The sequence below is a fragment of the Coregonus lavaretus genome (assembly GCF_964263955.1).
Source record: "Coregonus lavaretus genome assembly, chromosome: 28".
Lineage (NCBI taxonomy): Eukaryota > Metazoa > Chordata > Actinopteri > Salmoniformes > Salmonidae > Coregonus > Coregonus lavaretus.
Window position 1 is genome coordinate 3885086 of NC_140015.1, and position 12992 is coordinate 3898077.

Below are 12992 nucleotides of genomic sequence, written 5' to 3' on the forward strand. Positions count from 1 at the left end.
CCCCGTGCTTCACGGTTGGGATGGTGTCCTTCGGCTTGCAAGGAACCACCTTTTTCCTCCAAACATAACAATGGTCATTATGGCCAAACAGTTCTATTTTTGTTTCATCAGACCAGAGGACATTTCTCCAAAAAGTACGATCTTTGTCCCCATGTGCAGTTGCAAACCGTAGTCTGGCTTTTTTATGGCGGTTTTGGAGCAGTGGCTTCTTCCTTGCTGAGCGGCCTTTCAGGTTATGTCGATATAGGACTCGTTTTTACTGTGGATATAGATACTTTTGTACCTGTTTCGTCCAGCATCTTCACAAGGTCCTTTGTTGTTGTTCTGGGATTGATTTGCACTTTTCGCACCAAAGTACGTTCATCTCTAGGAGACAGAACGCGTCTCCTTCCTGAGCGGTATGACGGCTGCGTGGTCCCATGGTGTTTTTACTTGCATACTATTGATTGTACAGATGAACGTGGTACCTTCAGGCGTTTGGAAATTGCTCCCAAGGATGAACCAGACTTGTGGAGGTCTACAATTCTTTTTCTGAGGTCTTGGCTGATTTCTTTTGATTTTCCCATGATGTCAAGCAAAGAGGCACTGAGAATGAAGGTAGGCCTTGAAATACATCCAAATGTACACCTCCAATTGACTCAAATGATGTCAATTAGCCTATCAGAAGCTTTTAAAGCCATGACATCATTTTCTGGAATTTCCCAAGCTGTTTAAAGACATAGTCAACTTAGTGTATGTAAACTTCTGACCCACCGGAATTGTGATACAGCTAATTATAAGTGAAATAATCTGTCTGTAAACAATCGTTGGAAAAATTACTTGTGTCATGCACAAAGTAGATGTCCTAACCGACTTGCCAAAACTATAGTTTGTTAACAAGACATTTGTGGAGTGGCTGAAAAACGAGTTTTAATGACTCCAACCTAAGTGTATGTAAACTTCCGACTTCAACGGTATCTCTTAACACCATCCATATTGGATTTCTATTTGCCATATATTTTTCAACTGTACTGTGATGTTTTACAAAAGTTCTGAACCTTTCTTTTCTCATTGTTTCTACAGATTGTAAATTGAAAATAAACATTTTTGCTAAAAGTATTATTATGTTATTGATCGATTGACTATGACTTTTCAGATCACCCAGTAATGCTATCTGCAGGGTTAGCTCCAGGTAAATATTACAATCCTTTAGCCATTCCTGGACCTGTGTCCAAAAACAGGCTACAAATGGACAGTACCAAAACAAATTATCTAATGTTTCTGTCTCTTCGCAGCAAAATCTGCAGAGCTGGGAAGATTGTATCCCCCATATAAATAACATTCTCTTGGTAGCAAGAATTTTATATGATAATTTAAATTGAAACATTCTAAGTTTTGAATCCGGTGTCGTTTTGCGTATCAGTTCATAAACACTATGCCATGGAATCGGTACGTCAAAAATCTCTTCCCAACTATTTTGCAATCTATATGGGATGGCTGTCAATCCTTTAGTCCTTAAATGAAACTGGTATACTTTTTTATTTATCACAATTTTCTTTAACCAATTATGTTCTTTAATGCAAGGCCGACAGACAAGTTCCTTACTTTTTCCCCCTTCCACTTTCCTCTTCAATTTTTGCGGTAATGCTGCAATTATTTGGTTGTCATTTTGGGTAGAGCAGACATTTCCATATGTTTGTGTTAGCTGCATGTGCGACATAACTCCACCAGTCCTACCGATGATATAATTTACGGAGATTATACCTTTTTTAAATTTTTAAATTTTGTCAAAACAAAATGGTTTTTTATCAAGTTGTGGATTTAAAAGAAAACATCATCAGCGTACAATTGTTTTTAAGCCCTGGATTTCTAATCCCTTGATATTATTGTTGGATCTGATTTTAATAGCTAACATCTCGATTGCCATAATAAATAGATATGCCGATAGTGGACAACCTTGTTTTACTCCTCTTGACAGTTAAAAACTTTATGAGAAATAGCCATTAATTACTATTTTACACCTAGGGTTACTATACATGATTTTAACCCAATTTATAAGAGATTCTCCTAAATTGAAATGCTCCAGGCATTTATATATAAACCCCAGTCGTACTTTATCAAATGCCTTTTCGAAGTCTGCTATGAATAGCAGGCCTGGTTTCCCAGATTTTTCATAGTGTTCTACTGTTTCCAGTACTTGCCTTATATTATCTCCAATGTATCGTCCATGTAAAAAACCTGTCTGATTAGAATGAATAATGTCCGACAATACCTTTTTAATTCCATGCGCTTTACATTTTTCTAGAGTTTTTGCATCACAACACTGAAGTGTAAGGGGCCTCCAATTATTTTTTTACTTTATATTTTCCACTTGTATCCTGTTTCAGTAAGAATGACATCAGACCTTCTTCTTGAGTGTTTGATAATCTACCATTTACATGGGAGTGGTTAAAACATGCTAATATCGTTCCTCTGAGTATATCAAAAAAGGTTTGGTGTACCTCGACTGGTATGCCATCCAACCCTGGAGTTTTCCCAGACTTTAAGTCTAATGGTATCCAGAAGTTCCTCCAATGTAATTTCACCTTCACATGAGTCTTTCTGTATGGCTGTTGATTTTACATTATCAATAGAAAAAACATCTCTACAATTAGCTTCAGTTAGAGGAGATAGAGGCGACTGAAACAAAAACATATGCTTAAAGTACTTTGTTTCCTCCTTCAAAATATAATTTGGTGAATCATGGGTGACTCCGTCATTTGTAACCAGTTTCAGTAAATTATTTTTGGTAGCATTCCTATGTTTGTCACACCCTGACTCTGGGGACTCTATATGTTGAGCCAGGGTGTGTAGATTCTATGTGTTTTGTGTTCTATGTTAATTATCTAGTTGTTCTATTTCTATGTTGGCCAGAGTGGTTCTCAATCAGAGGCAACGAGTGTCAGCTGTTGCTGGTTGTCTCTGATTGGGAACCACATTTAGACAGGCTGGTTTCCCACAGTAGTTGTGGGATCTTGTTCCGTGTTGGTTGTATTTTGTAGCCTAGGACTTCACGTGTCGTTATCGTTTGTTGTTTTGTTCTTGTTATCACTATTGATAATAAAGTATGTTCGTTCATCACGCTGCGCCTTGGTCCACTCCGTTCAACGATCGTGACAATGTTGAAGATAAAAAAAAATATTTTGTGCATTTTTCCCCATATTCCATCCAGCTTGCTTTATTTTTATAATGTATTACACTTGATCTTTCTTGAATAAGTTTCTCAATATTTTTTGTTTTCCCTCTAATTTATTCTGAGCCTCTATGTTACATATTTTATTGCATTTTAAATTAAAAATGTTTTGTCATTTAGCAGACGCTCTAATCCAGATTGAATTACAGGAGCAATTAGGGTTGAGTGCCTTGCTCAAGGGCACATCGACAGATTTTTCACCTAGTCAGCTCGGGGATTAGAACCAGCGACCTTTTGGTTACTGGCACAACACTCTTAACCACTAAGCTACCTGCCACCCTGCTATCTATCTGTTCTGTTAGACCTTCTATTTATTTTGTTAGTATGGACTCTTTTGACCTAAATTGCTTTTGTTTTCGAGATGAGTGCTGAATTGCATGGCCTCTAAAGGCAAATTTAAAGGTGTCCCATACAATAAGGGGATTTGCTGTACCTATGTTATGTCGGAAAAAATCAGTTATAAATTCCTCTTTCCTAGTTAAAAACAAGTTATCATCCAATAGGCTTTGATTCATTTTCACACACGCACATACTCTAACACACTCAACCCCTTTCCTCCACAATCAACCATAAGATCAGATGCTCAACGGTTGTTACATCCCAGAGCCCAACTCAAGAAAGGACCTGATTTACGAATGCATATACAGTTACAGCTGTTTGAGAAAGCATGCAAGATTGAGCAAAAATTGACAACAATGTGAGATTTGATTAATCTATTTAATCTATGTCAAGTCCTAGGTGATGGAGATCAGATCCACCCTCTTCACCTGAGACACAAACACTCTAGTCCCCCGTTGTAACCATTTTTCTCAAGCATCTCCGTGCAGTCAGACCTTTGATTATTTTGTGCCACCTGGGCCACAATAATAAGCCCCCTCTCTGATTGTCCGAGTGTGACCCCCTCCCCATGGGTTACTGCAGCCCGTGTTGCCAGCACTGCCACTACCTGGGTGAGGGTACCCCACCGGAATCCCCACCGGCTAGGTACAACGTTGTCAAGGTTCTCATTAGCAGCTTTGAGAATTTCCTTGTATATTATGCTCTCCCATCAGGGGGCTCTGGCTTTGTAGGACCAACCCTGCCAGGCAGGCTCAGAATCTTGAGGGGGCGGTGCTGCTCAAGTAGGTCTCTGACCGCATTTATTATTTATTTAGTTTTGGCTGCATATAGGAAACAGATGGGGACTTCTCTTTGGTGTATGGGTTGCTCAGGTGGATGTCTAGGATATAGGGTTGGGGATCGTTCCATCATGATAGGACAATAAAAAAATAGATTCGATGTATGCTATATTTTAAAATGTATATCCCTAATCTGCACAAAATTGAAAGCTCTCTCTCACAACCCCTGCTCACAAACACACGTTGGTTCTGGGATATGCAACCATTTCCTTTCTCACTCACTTTCTACACTTTTCCAAAGACACCTACCATCACAATTCATCAACACATACCCACATACTGTGCCTTCTGTTTGCTATGTTTTTATCTCCACTATGTTGATTGAGTACTTGTGTTCTAATTTAGTTGTATTTAAAGATGTATTATTTTGCTTGTTATATTTTCTTGTAATACCGTCTTATCCCTTTATAAAATACTATACATACTATAAATGTGCTTTATTATTACAATCCCTACCATGGCTAGTATTGGGTGTTCCATTATTCGACTCTATTAGAACTTTCAGAATAGCCATGGAGTAGTCTTTGTGTCGCAGAACATTTGGTTGTCAATATACAGTTCATCGACAATGAGAGCTACATGCTTCCCTTTCCTAAAAAAAATTCTTCAAGATTGGGTACAGAACTTTGCGCCGTTCTGCAATCTCCCTCGGGAACTGATCATTCATGCCTATTTTCGTGCCAGCAAGTCTTTTACCTAGGCTTTTAACCATAACTTTATCCTTAAAAAAAGCAAATTTGGCAACGATTGGACGCTCATATCTCTGTCCTATTTGTCCGAAACCGTGTACACGTTCAAGTTGGATTTTATCGACAGCCTCGAGTGGGATTTGAAGCGATGTAAGAAAGAAGTCCTTCACAATTTTTTCGGTAATCTCTCCTTCTTTTTCCTGGATACCCGTAAGTACTAGATTTTCTCTCATCGATCTAGTTTGTATGTCTAGTAAGGCTTCTCTCAGAAAGTTGTTCTCCTTTTTAAGTTCTGTAACGTCCGTTTCTATCTTCGTGACTGTACCTTTTAATTTTTTTTGTATCGTTCTCCATTATCACTCATTTCAAGACTCGCCTTCAACTCTTTTACATCATTACTGACCAACTCTAGTATGCCCAGTTTGTCATTTATCGACTTCAACAGGTCGCTTTCCACACTTACCAGTCCCATTGGTAAAAAGCATAAATCATCTGTATCAGTCGAGGAGTCGCGTTCTCTCTTGGATATTGATTCTCCTCGTTTATCTTCCGTCATGTTTGGGTGTTGCGTGTTGTTGTAATATTTGTCGATACATTTCTCTAGCCTTAAAATTTGTTTTGTGTTATTATCCAGATTGAATGTTATTACCCTCAAATATATGAAGTGCTAATATTTAGTCTAACTTTCTGATACTGAATATTATGTTTTTATCTTGAGGTGATTTGTACCACTGTGTATTCAATACGCCATCTTGTATCTGAAACCTAACTATGTCTTGCTCTAACTGTGCTATTAAAATTCAGTTGAAGTGTGTTCTTTCTGACTCAAGAACGTGTGGAGCGCAAAGAGCAACAATTGTGTTTCTGGGTAATGGGGAAAATATATATAATAATAGTTCAATGATTGTATTTTCACTATATGACAGACTTAGAACCTATAAGGAATATACAAAACATTAAGGGCCAGTTTCCTGGACACAGATTAAGGCTAGTCCTGTACTAAAAAGCATTTTAATAGAGAATACTAGGCTTAATTTGTGTCCAGCCCTAAAACAATATTATGTGAATGGGTGGGTGGTGGTTGCAGGATCTATATAGATAACATAGTTATAATTAAAGTAAAGTAATTAAGTAAGCCTTGTCCAAGCCAGAATGGCCCATAGGTCAGGAGCCTATCTCCAGATTCTAATGCATGAGGCAGCTTGATGTACAAGTAGTACACCCCATGGACAGGACACTAGTCTATTGTAGGGCCTTACCCCAAATCCATCTCCTTAAAGGGATAGTGCAACATTTTACAAAGGGACATATTGGTTTCCTTACCCTGTAAGCAGTCTATGGACAAGGTATGACAGCAATCCATGCTTTGGTTTTATTTACCTGTCTTTTTAGCATTTCTGGCACAAATGGGAACAACATAAGCATTTTCGTTCTTCATGTCCAAATAATCTCTAAGTAAGAGCTACAAAAGCCATTTTTATATACTTTAGGAAGATGATTTGGATATGAAGCTTTAAAATGCTAATGTTGTTCCCATTGACTTGCATTGGATTTGTGCCACAAATGCTACATAATTAGCATTTGAAACAGTGGAAACAAAGCATTGATTTCTGTCATACTTTGTCCATAGACTGCTTACTTCCTAAAAATTAGGGGTTCAACAAGGGTTCTTCTAAGATCCTCAAAGTTCTTCGAAGAACGTTAGGGTTCTTGGCACTGAAAATGGCTCTAAAAAAGTTCTTCCAAAACCCCCATAGTAGGTGGGGTTCATCGAGGAATCTCCTTAGTTGGTGGGGGTTCTTGCAGGAACCTAACTGCACAACTGAAACACTTGGATTTGAATTTGAAAGGACAGCAGGTGCAAGCACTTAACTGAAAAATCTAAAGATCTCAATTTAAGGTAATATTTGTCCCTTGTATGATCTAAATTGATATTGTTTATGATGATACCATCTATCTTTTCATATTTGTGCCAATCTTTCTAAAACAGAAAATGGACACAATTCAATGGATATCAATCAACAAAGAGGTAAGAATATGTTGAAGGCTAGCTGTATTTCGTGCAGATGACTGAACTGCTCACTTTTGTGTCTGTGTCTGCAGGTATACAGATGAGGAGGCATACAAAGGTATGTCAATTGGTATTAGTATGTTATGCAGAACACATTTACCATCCTCCTCCCTTACCTCTACAATGAATATCCCATAGGCCTCTACATTATGGACAAGGTATGTGTATGAAAATCAAAAACAGTTTTTTTCATTCACATTCACCACAAAAACCAAGGTAGGAATTCTGTCGTGTGCATGTTTTGTTAATCATCTGTATAATTACTATTTTTTGGATTCACAGACTTCACCCTCCCTACACCTCTGATGAATATAACAGGAAACCTGTTCGATCACCATGCACTTCAAAATCATTCTGGCTATGGATACAGAGAACATCAACACATTAACATCAACATGCCAGAGGATATATATTTACATTTTATTCATTTAGCAGACGCTCTTATGCAGAGCGACTTTACAGTTAGTGAATGCATACATGTTTTAAATTTTTTATTTATTTATACTGGCCCCCCGTGGGAAACGAACCCACATCCCTGCCGGCCAAACCCTCCCCTACCTTGGACGACGCTGGACCAATTGTGCGCCGCCCATGGGTCTCCCGGTCGCGTCCGGCTGCGACAGAGCCTGGACACGAACCAGGATCTCTAGTGGCACAGCTAGAACTGCGATGCAGTGCCTTAGACCACTGCGCCACCCATTGGACTTGGGGCTCTGCTGGGAGTTAACCTTATATTTTGTTTTTTTATTCTGCTTTGCCACTAAAATCATAATAAACACTGAGAACTAAAATATTGTGTTATCGTTATACTATAATAATAATAATAATAATAATAATAATAATAGGGGAGGGGGTGGTAGTTCAAAACTTAACCCCAAAAGGGTTTTCAAAAGGTTCTTCAAGGATCCATTAAAAGGGGTTATTTGAAGAACCCTTTTAAACATTTACATTGACATTTTAGTCATTTAGCAGACGCTCTTATCCAGAGCGACTTACAGTTAGTGAGTGCATACATTATTTTTTTATTTTTCATACTGGCCCCCTTTAGGGGTTCTTCGAAGAACTTATAGGGATTCCCCCACAGTTTCAACTTGAAGAACCCCTAAAGGATACTCCAGGAACCTTTTCTTTTCAGAGTGTGGGTAAGATTTCCCAGACAAAGACTAAGGGCTCTATTCAATCTGTATCACTGAAGCGTTACAGATTGCGCGAAAGAAATGTTAAGGTAATTTCAGATTGATCCGACATATACAACATTTACCGTGAATGCAGTCTCCGCTAACGTGGGAACATTACCTTTAAATCTCAATCATGCTGTAACGCTGCACATCCGCGATACAGATTGAATAGAGCTCTAAGCCTAGTCCTGGAGTAAAAAGCATGCTCAATGGAGAATCTCCATGGAAATACATTTTTAGTCTTGGACTAGACTTAATCTGTGTCAGGGAAACCGGACCACAAAGTATGTTAAACAGATCCTGTGTATAAAACACTTGTTAACAAACCTTTTAGATGTAAAGATTATTTACAAATTGCATACAGCACGCAAGTAATGTACCCGTCAATGAAAAATTGTTGGGGCTTTTGAGCCACACCTATAGAAATATGTCTTGGGATAACACTGATAAGGAAACAACAGCATCTCTCACTGTACCAAAAGAGAACACACACACACACACAATTTGTACAGTCTCTGCAAAACATATAAATGATACCAACCTTTTATGATGTTGCTAGTAATGTTTATCATAAGGTGCAGATAAAGCAAATAGTTAAATAGAAAAAAAGAATATATACACACACATACATACATATATATATATATATATATATATATATATATATATATATATATATATATATATATATACATATACACAGTGCATTCGGAATGTATTCAGACCCCTTGACTTTTTCCACATTTTGTTACGTCACAGCCTTATTCTAAAATTGATTAAATAGTCCCCCCCACATCAATTTACACACAATACCCAATAATGACAAAGTAAAAACGGGTTTTTAGAAAGTTTTGCAAATGTATATTAAAAAAAAAGTATTGAGACCCTTCACTCAGTACTTTGTTGAAGCACCTTTGACAGCGATTACAGCCTTGTGTCGTCTTGGGTATGACGCTACAAGCTTGGCACACCTATATTTGGGGAGTTTCTCCCATTCTTCTCTGCAGATCCTCTCAAGCTCTGTCAGGTTGGATGGGGAGCGTCGCTGCACAGCTATTTTCAGGTCTCTCCAGAGATGTTCGATCGGGCTCTGGTTGTTGTCCTGTTGGAAGGTGAACCTTCACCCCAGTCGGTCCTGAGCACTCTGGAGCAGGCTTTCATCAAGGATCTCTCTGTACTTTGCTCTGTTCATCTTTCCCACGATCCTGACTAGCCTCCCAGTCCCTGCCGCTGAAAAACATCCCCACAGCATGATGATGCTGCCACCACCATGCTTCACCGTAGGGATGATGCCAGGTTTCCTCCAGATGTGACGCTTGGCATTCAGGCCAAAGAGTTCAATCTTGGTTTAATCAGACCAGATAATCTTGTTTCTCATGGTCTGAGAGTCCTTTAGGTGCCTTTTGGCAAACGCCAAGCGGGCTGTCATGTGCCTTTTACTGAGGAGTGGCTTCCATCTGGCCACTACCATAAAGGCCTGATTGGTGGAGTGCTGCAGAGATGGTTGTCCTTCTGGAAGGTTCTCCCATTTCCACAAAGGAACTCTGGAGCTCTGTCAGAGTGATCATCAGGTTCTTGGTCACCTCCCTGACCAAGGCCCTTCTCTCCCGATTACTCAGTTGGGCCGGGCGGCCAGCTCTAGGAAGAGTCTTGGTGGTTCCAAACTTCTTCCATTTAAGAATGATGGAGGCCACTGTGTTCTTGGGGATCTTCAATGCTGCAATGTTTTGGTACCCTTCCCCAGATCTGTGCCTCGAAACAATCCTGTCTCAGAGCTCTAGCTCCTTCGACCCCATGGCTTGGTTTTTGCTCTGACATGCACTGTCAACTGTGGGACTTTATATAGACAGGTGTGTGCCTTTCCAGATCATGTCCAATCAATTGAATTTACCACAGGTGGACTCCAATCAAGTTGTAGAAACATCTCAATGATGATCAATGGAACAGGATGCACCTGAGCTCAATTTCGAGTCTCATAGCAAAGGGTCTGAATACTTATGTAAATACGGTATTTCAGTAGTTTATTTTTAATGCATTTACAAACATTTTGAAAAACCTGTTTTCGCTTTGTCATTATGGGGTATTGTGTGTAGATTGATGAGGAAAAACATTTAATCCATTCTAGAATAAGACTAACGTAACAAATGTGGAAAAAGTAAAGGGGTCTGAATACTTTCCGAATGCATTGTATATAAATATATATATATATATATACATTCACTTTCCAGTTTCCAGTGATATTTTTCTGATGTCCCTCTGCATCATAAAATCCCCTTTCATCTGGTAACACAGCCACATCAGCCAATAATACTCAATTTCGAACCATCTTGGTTCCAATATACGCCCCTAAAAGGTTAATCTTGTTGTTCATCGCACATCGTTTTCTTCCCATTCACATGAATATATTATCTTTGGCCTGAATGGACAGCTGAAGGCAGGGGGTGGTCATTCAAGACCACCGTGTTCCCTTAATCGAAGTCTTGTTTTTAGAGACTCTTGACAGACAAATATTTATTAGTTCTCCCATTCTCCTCATTGAAACACAAGGAGGGGAGCTTTTATTATAAAGTTCATAGGCTTTTATAGTGAAGTCCATAGGCTTTTATTATGACGTTCAAATGCTTTTGTTCTGAAGTCCAAAAATGCTTTTGTTGTGAAGTCTGCAACAGTATCTCCAGATTGCAGGAGAAGAAGAGTTCTGGCCTCAGCCCTGGAAGTGTGAACTGTGTGTGTGACAGAGAGACAGGACTGTTGTCTCCATTTCTCTGGCTCAGGACATATATTTATCCATTGTCATCTGGGAAAGCAAGGGGGAAATGGCGGCAGATGGAAGAGAGATGGATTATTCCTCTGAATGGGGCCAGTGCTGCAAAGCATCTCCGTTGCCATTCTGAGAGAGAGAGAGCGAGAGAGACTTTGTTGAGTACATGCAAATCCAACCACTCTTGGGTTCGATTGAATAGTGCCCTAAATCATCAGTCATCAAGCCGTGGCATTCTGAGAATATTACCTGCATCAGACTATGTACCTCTACTGCGTTGTTCAATACTGTCAGTTCAGGCATTGCAGGAGACTGAAAAATACAAGAAGCACTTTAGCCACAGAAAGCACACATGCACGCATGCACACACGCATGCACACACACACACACACACATACACTCACCAGGCCTTCATGCTGGCGTCTTCCCCGGGTCCACAAGTAGACAACACCCAAGAGAAGGATGATATTAGCTATCAGAGAGATAGCTAACAACGTACTGACTGATATGACCTCCCCTAGGAGAGAACAAAGAGGAGAGAGATGAGTATACAGTATTTATCTATCTATAGTATCAACAGTGTATTAGTAAAGTATTCGGACCCCTTGTCTTTTCCACATTTTGTTACGCTAAAATGGATTAAATAAAATGTCTTCCTCACCAATCTACCCACAATACCCTATAATGACAGAGCGAAAAGTATTACTTTTTTCGAAGCAAAAAGGTGGACTCCAATCAGGTTGTAGAAACATCGAGGATGATCATTGGAAACAGGATGCACCTGAGCTCAATTTCGAGTCTCATAAGTATTCAGACCCTTTGCTATGAAACTCGAAATGCATTATTTTTCCATTGATCATCCTTGAGATGTTTCTACAACTTGATTGGAGACCACCTGTGATAAATTAAATTGATTGGACATGATTTGGAAAGGCACACACCTGTCTATATAAGGTCCCACAATTGACAGTGCATGTCAGAGCAAAAACCAAGCCATGAGGTCGAAGGAATTGTCCGTAGAGCTCCGAGACAGGATTGTGTCGAGGCACAAATCTGGGAAAGGGTACCAAAACATTTCTGCTGCATTGAAGGTACCCAAGAACACAGTGGCCTCCATCATTCTTAAATGGAAGAAGTTTGGAACCACCAAGACTCTTCCTAGAGCTGGCCGCACAGGCAAAATTAGAAATGGGGGGAGAAAAGCCTTGGTCAGGGAGGTGACCAAGAACCCAATGGTCACTCTGACAGAGCTCCAGAGTTCCTCTGTGGAGATGGGAGAACCTTCCAGAAGGACAACCATTTCTGCAGCACTCCACCAATCAGGCCTTTATGGTAGAGTGGCCAGACGGAAGCCACTCCTCAGTAAAAGGCACATGACAGCCCGCTTGGAGTTTGCCAAAAGGCACCTAAAGGACTCTGACCATGAGAAAAAAGATGATCTGGTCTGATGAAACCAAGATTGAACTCTTTGGCCTGAATGGGAGACTAGTCAGGATAGAGGGAAAGATTAATGGAGCAAAGTACAGAGAGATCCTTGATGGAAAGCTGCTCCAGAGCGCTCAGGACCTCAGACTGGGGGCGAAGGTTCACAAGACAACGACCCTAAGCACACAGCCAAGACAACGCAGGAGTTGCTATGGGACAAGACTCTGAATGTCCTAGAGTGGCCCAGCCAGAGCCCGGACTTGAACCTGATCGAACATCTCTGGAGAGACCTGAAAATAGCTGTGCAGCGACGCTCCCCATCCAACCTGACAGAGCTTGCGAGGATCTGCAGAGAAGAATGGGAGAAACGCCCCAAATACAGGTGTGCCAAGCTTGTAGCATCATACCCAAGAAGACACAAGGCTGTAATCGCTGCCAAAGGTGCTTCAACAAAGTACTGAGTAAAGGGTCTGAATACT

At 40.0% G+C, this 12992-nt stretch overlaps 1 protein-coding gene across 1 annotated transcript in view; it reads right to left on the bottom strand.

The window, feature by feature from the left end:
* Positions 1-10635: 10635 nt before the first annotated feature.
* The window catches only part of LOC311104089 (uncharacterized protein), a 30901-nt gene continuing 28544 nt past the window's right edge, over positions 10636-12992 (bottom strand). The window contains exons 12-14 of the mRNA XM_084145752.1: positions 11493-11605; positions 11338-11400; positions 10636-11217 (exon numbers count right to left, since the gene is read on the bottom strand). Coding sequence (XP_084001878.1) covers positions 11170-11217; positions 11338-11400; positions 11493-11605 — 224 coding nt within the window. The 3' untranslated portion in view covers positions 10636-11169. The remainder of the gene's footprint in view (positions 11218-11337; positions 11401-11492; positions 11606-12992) is intronic.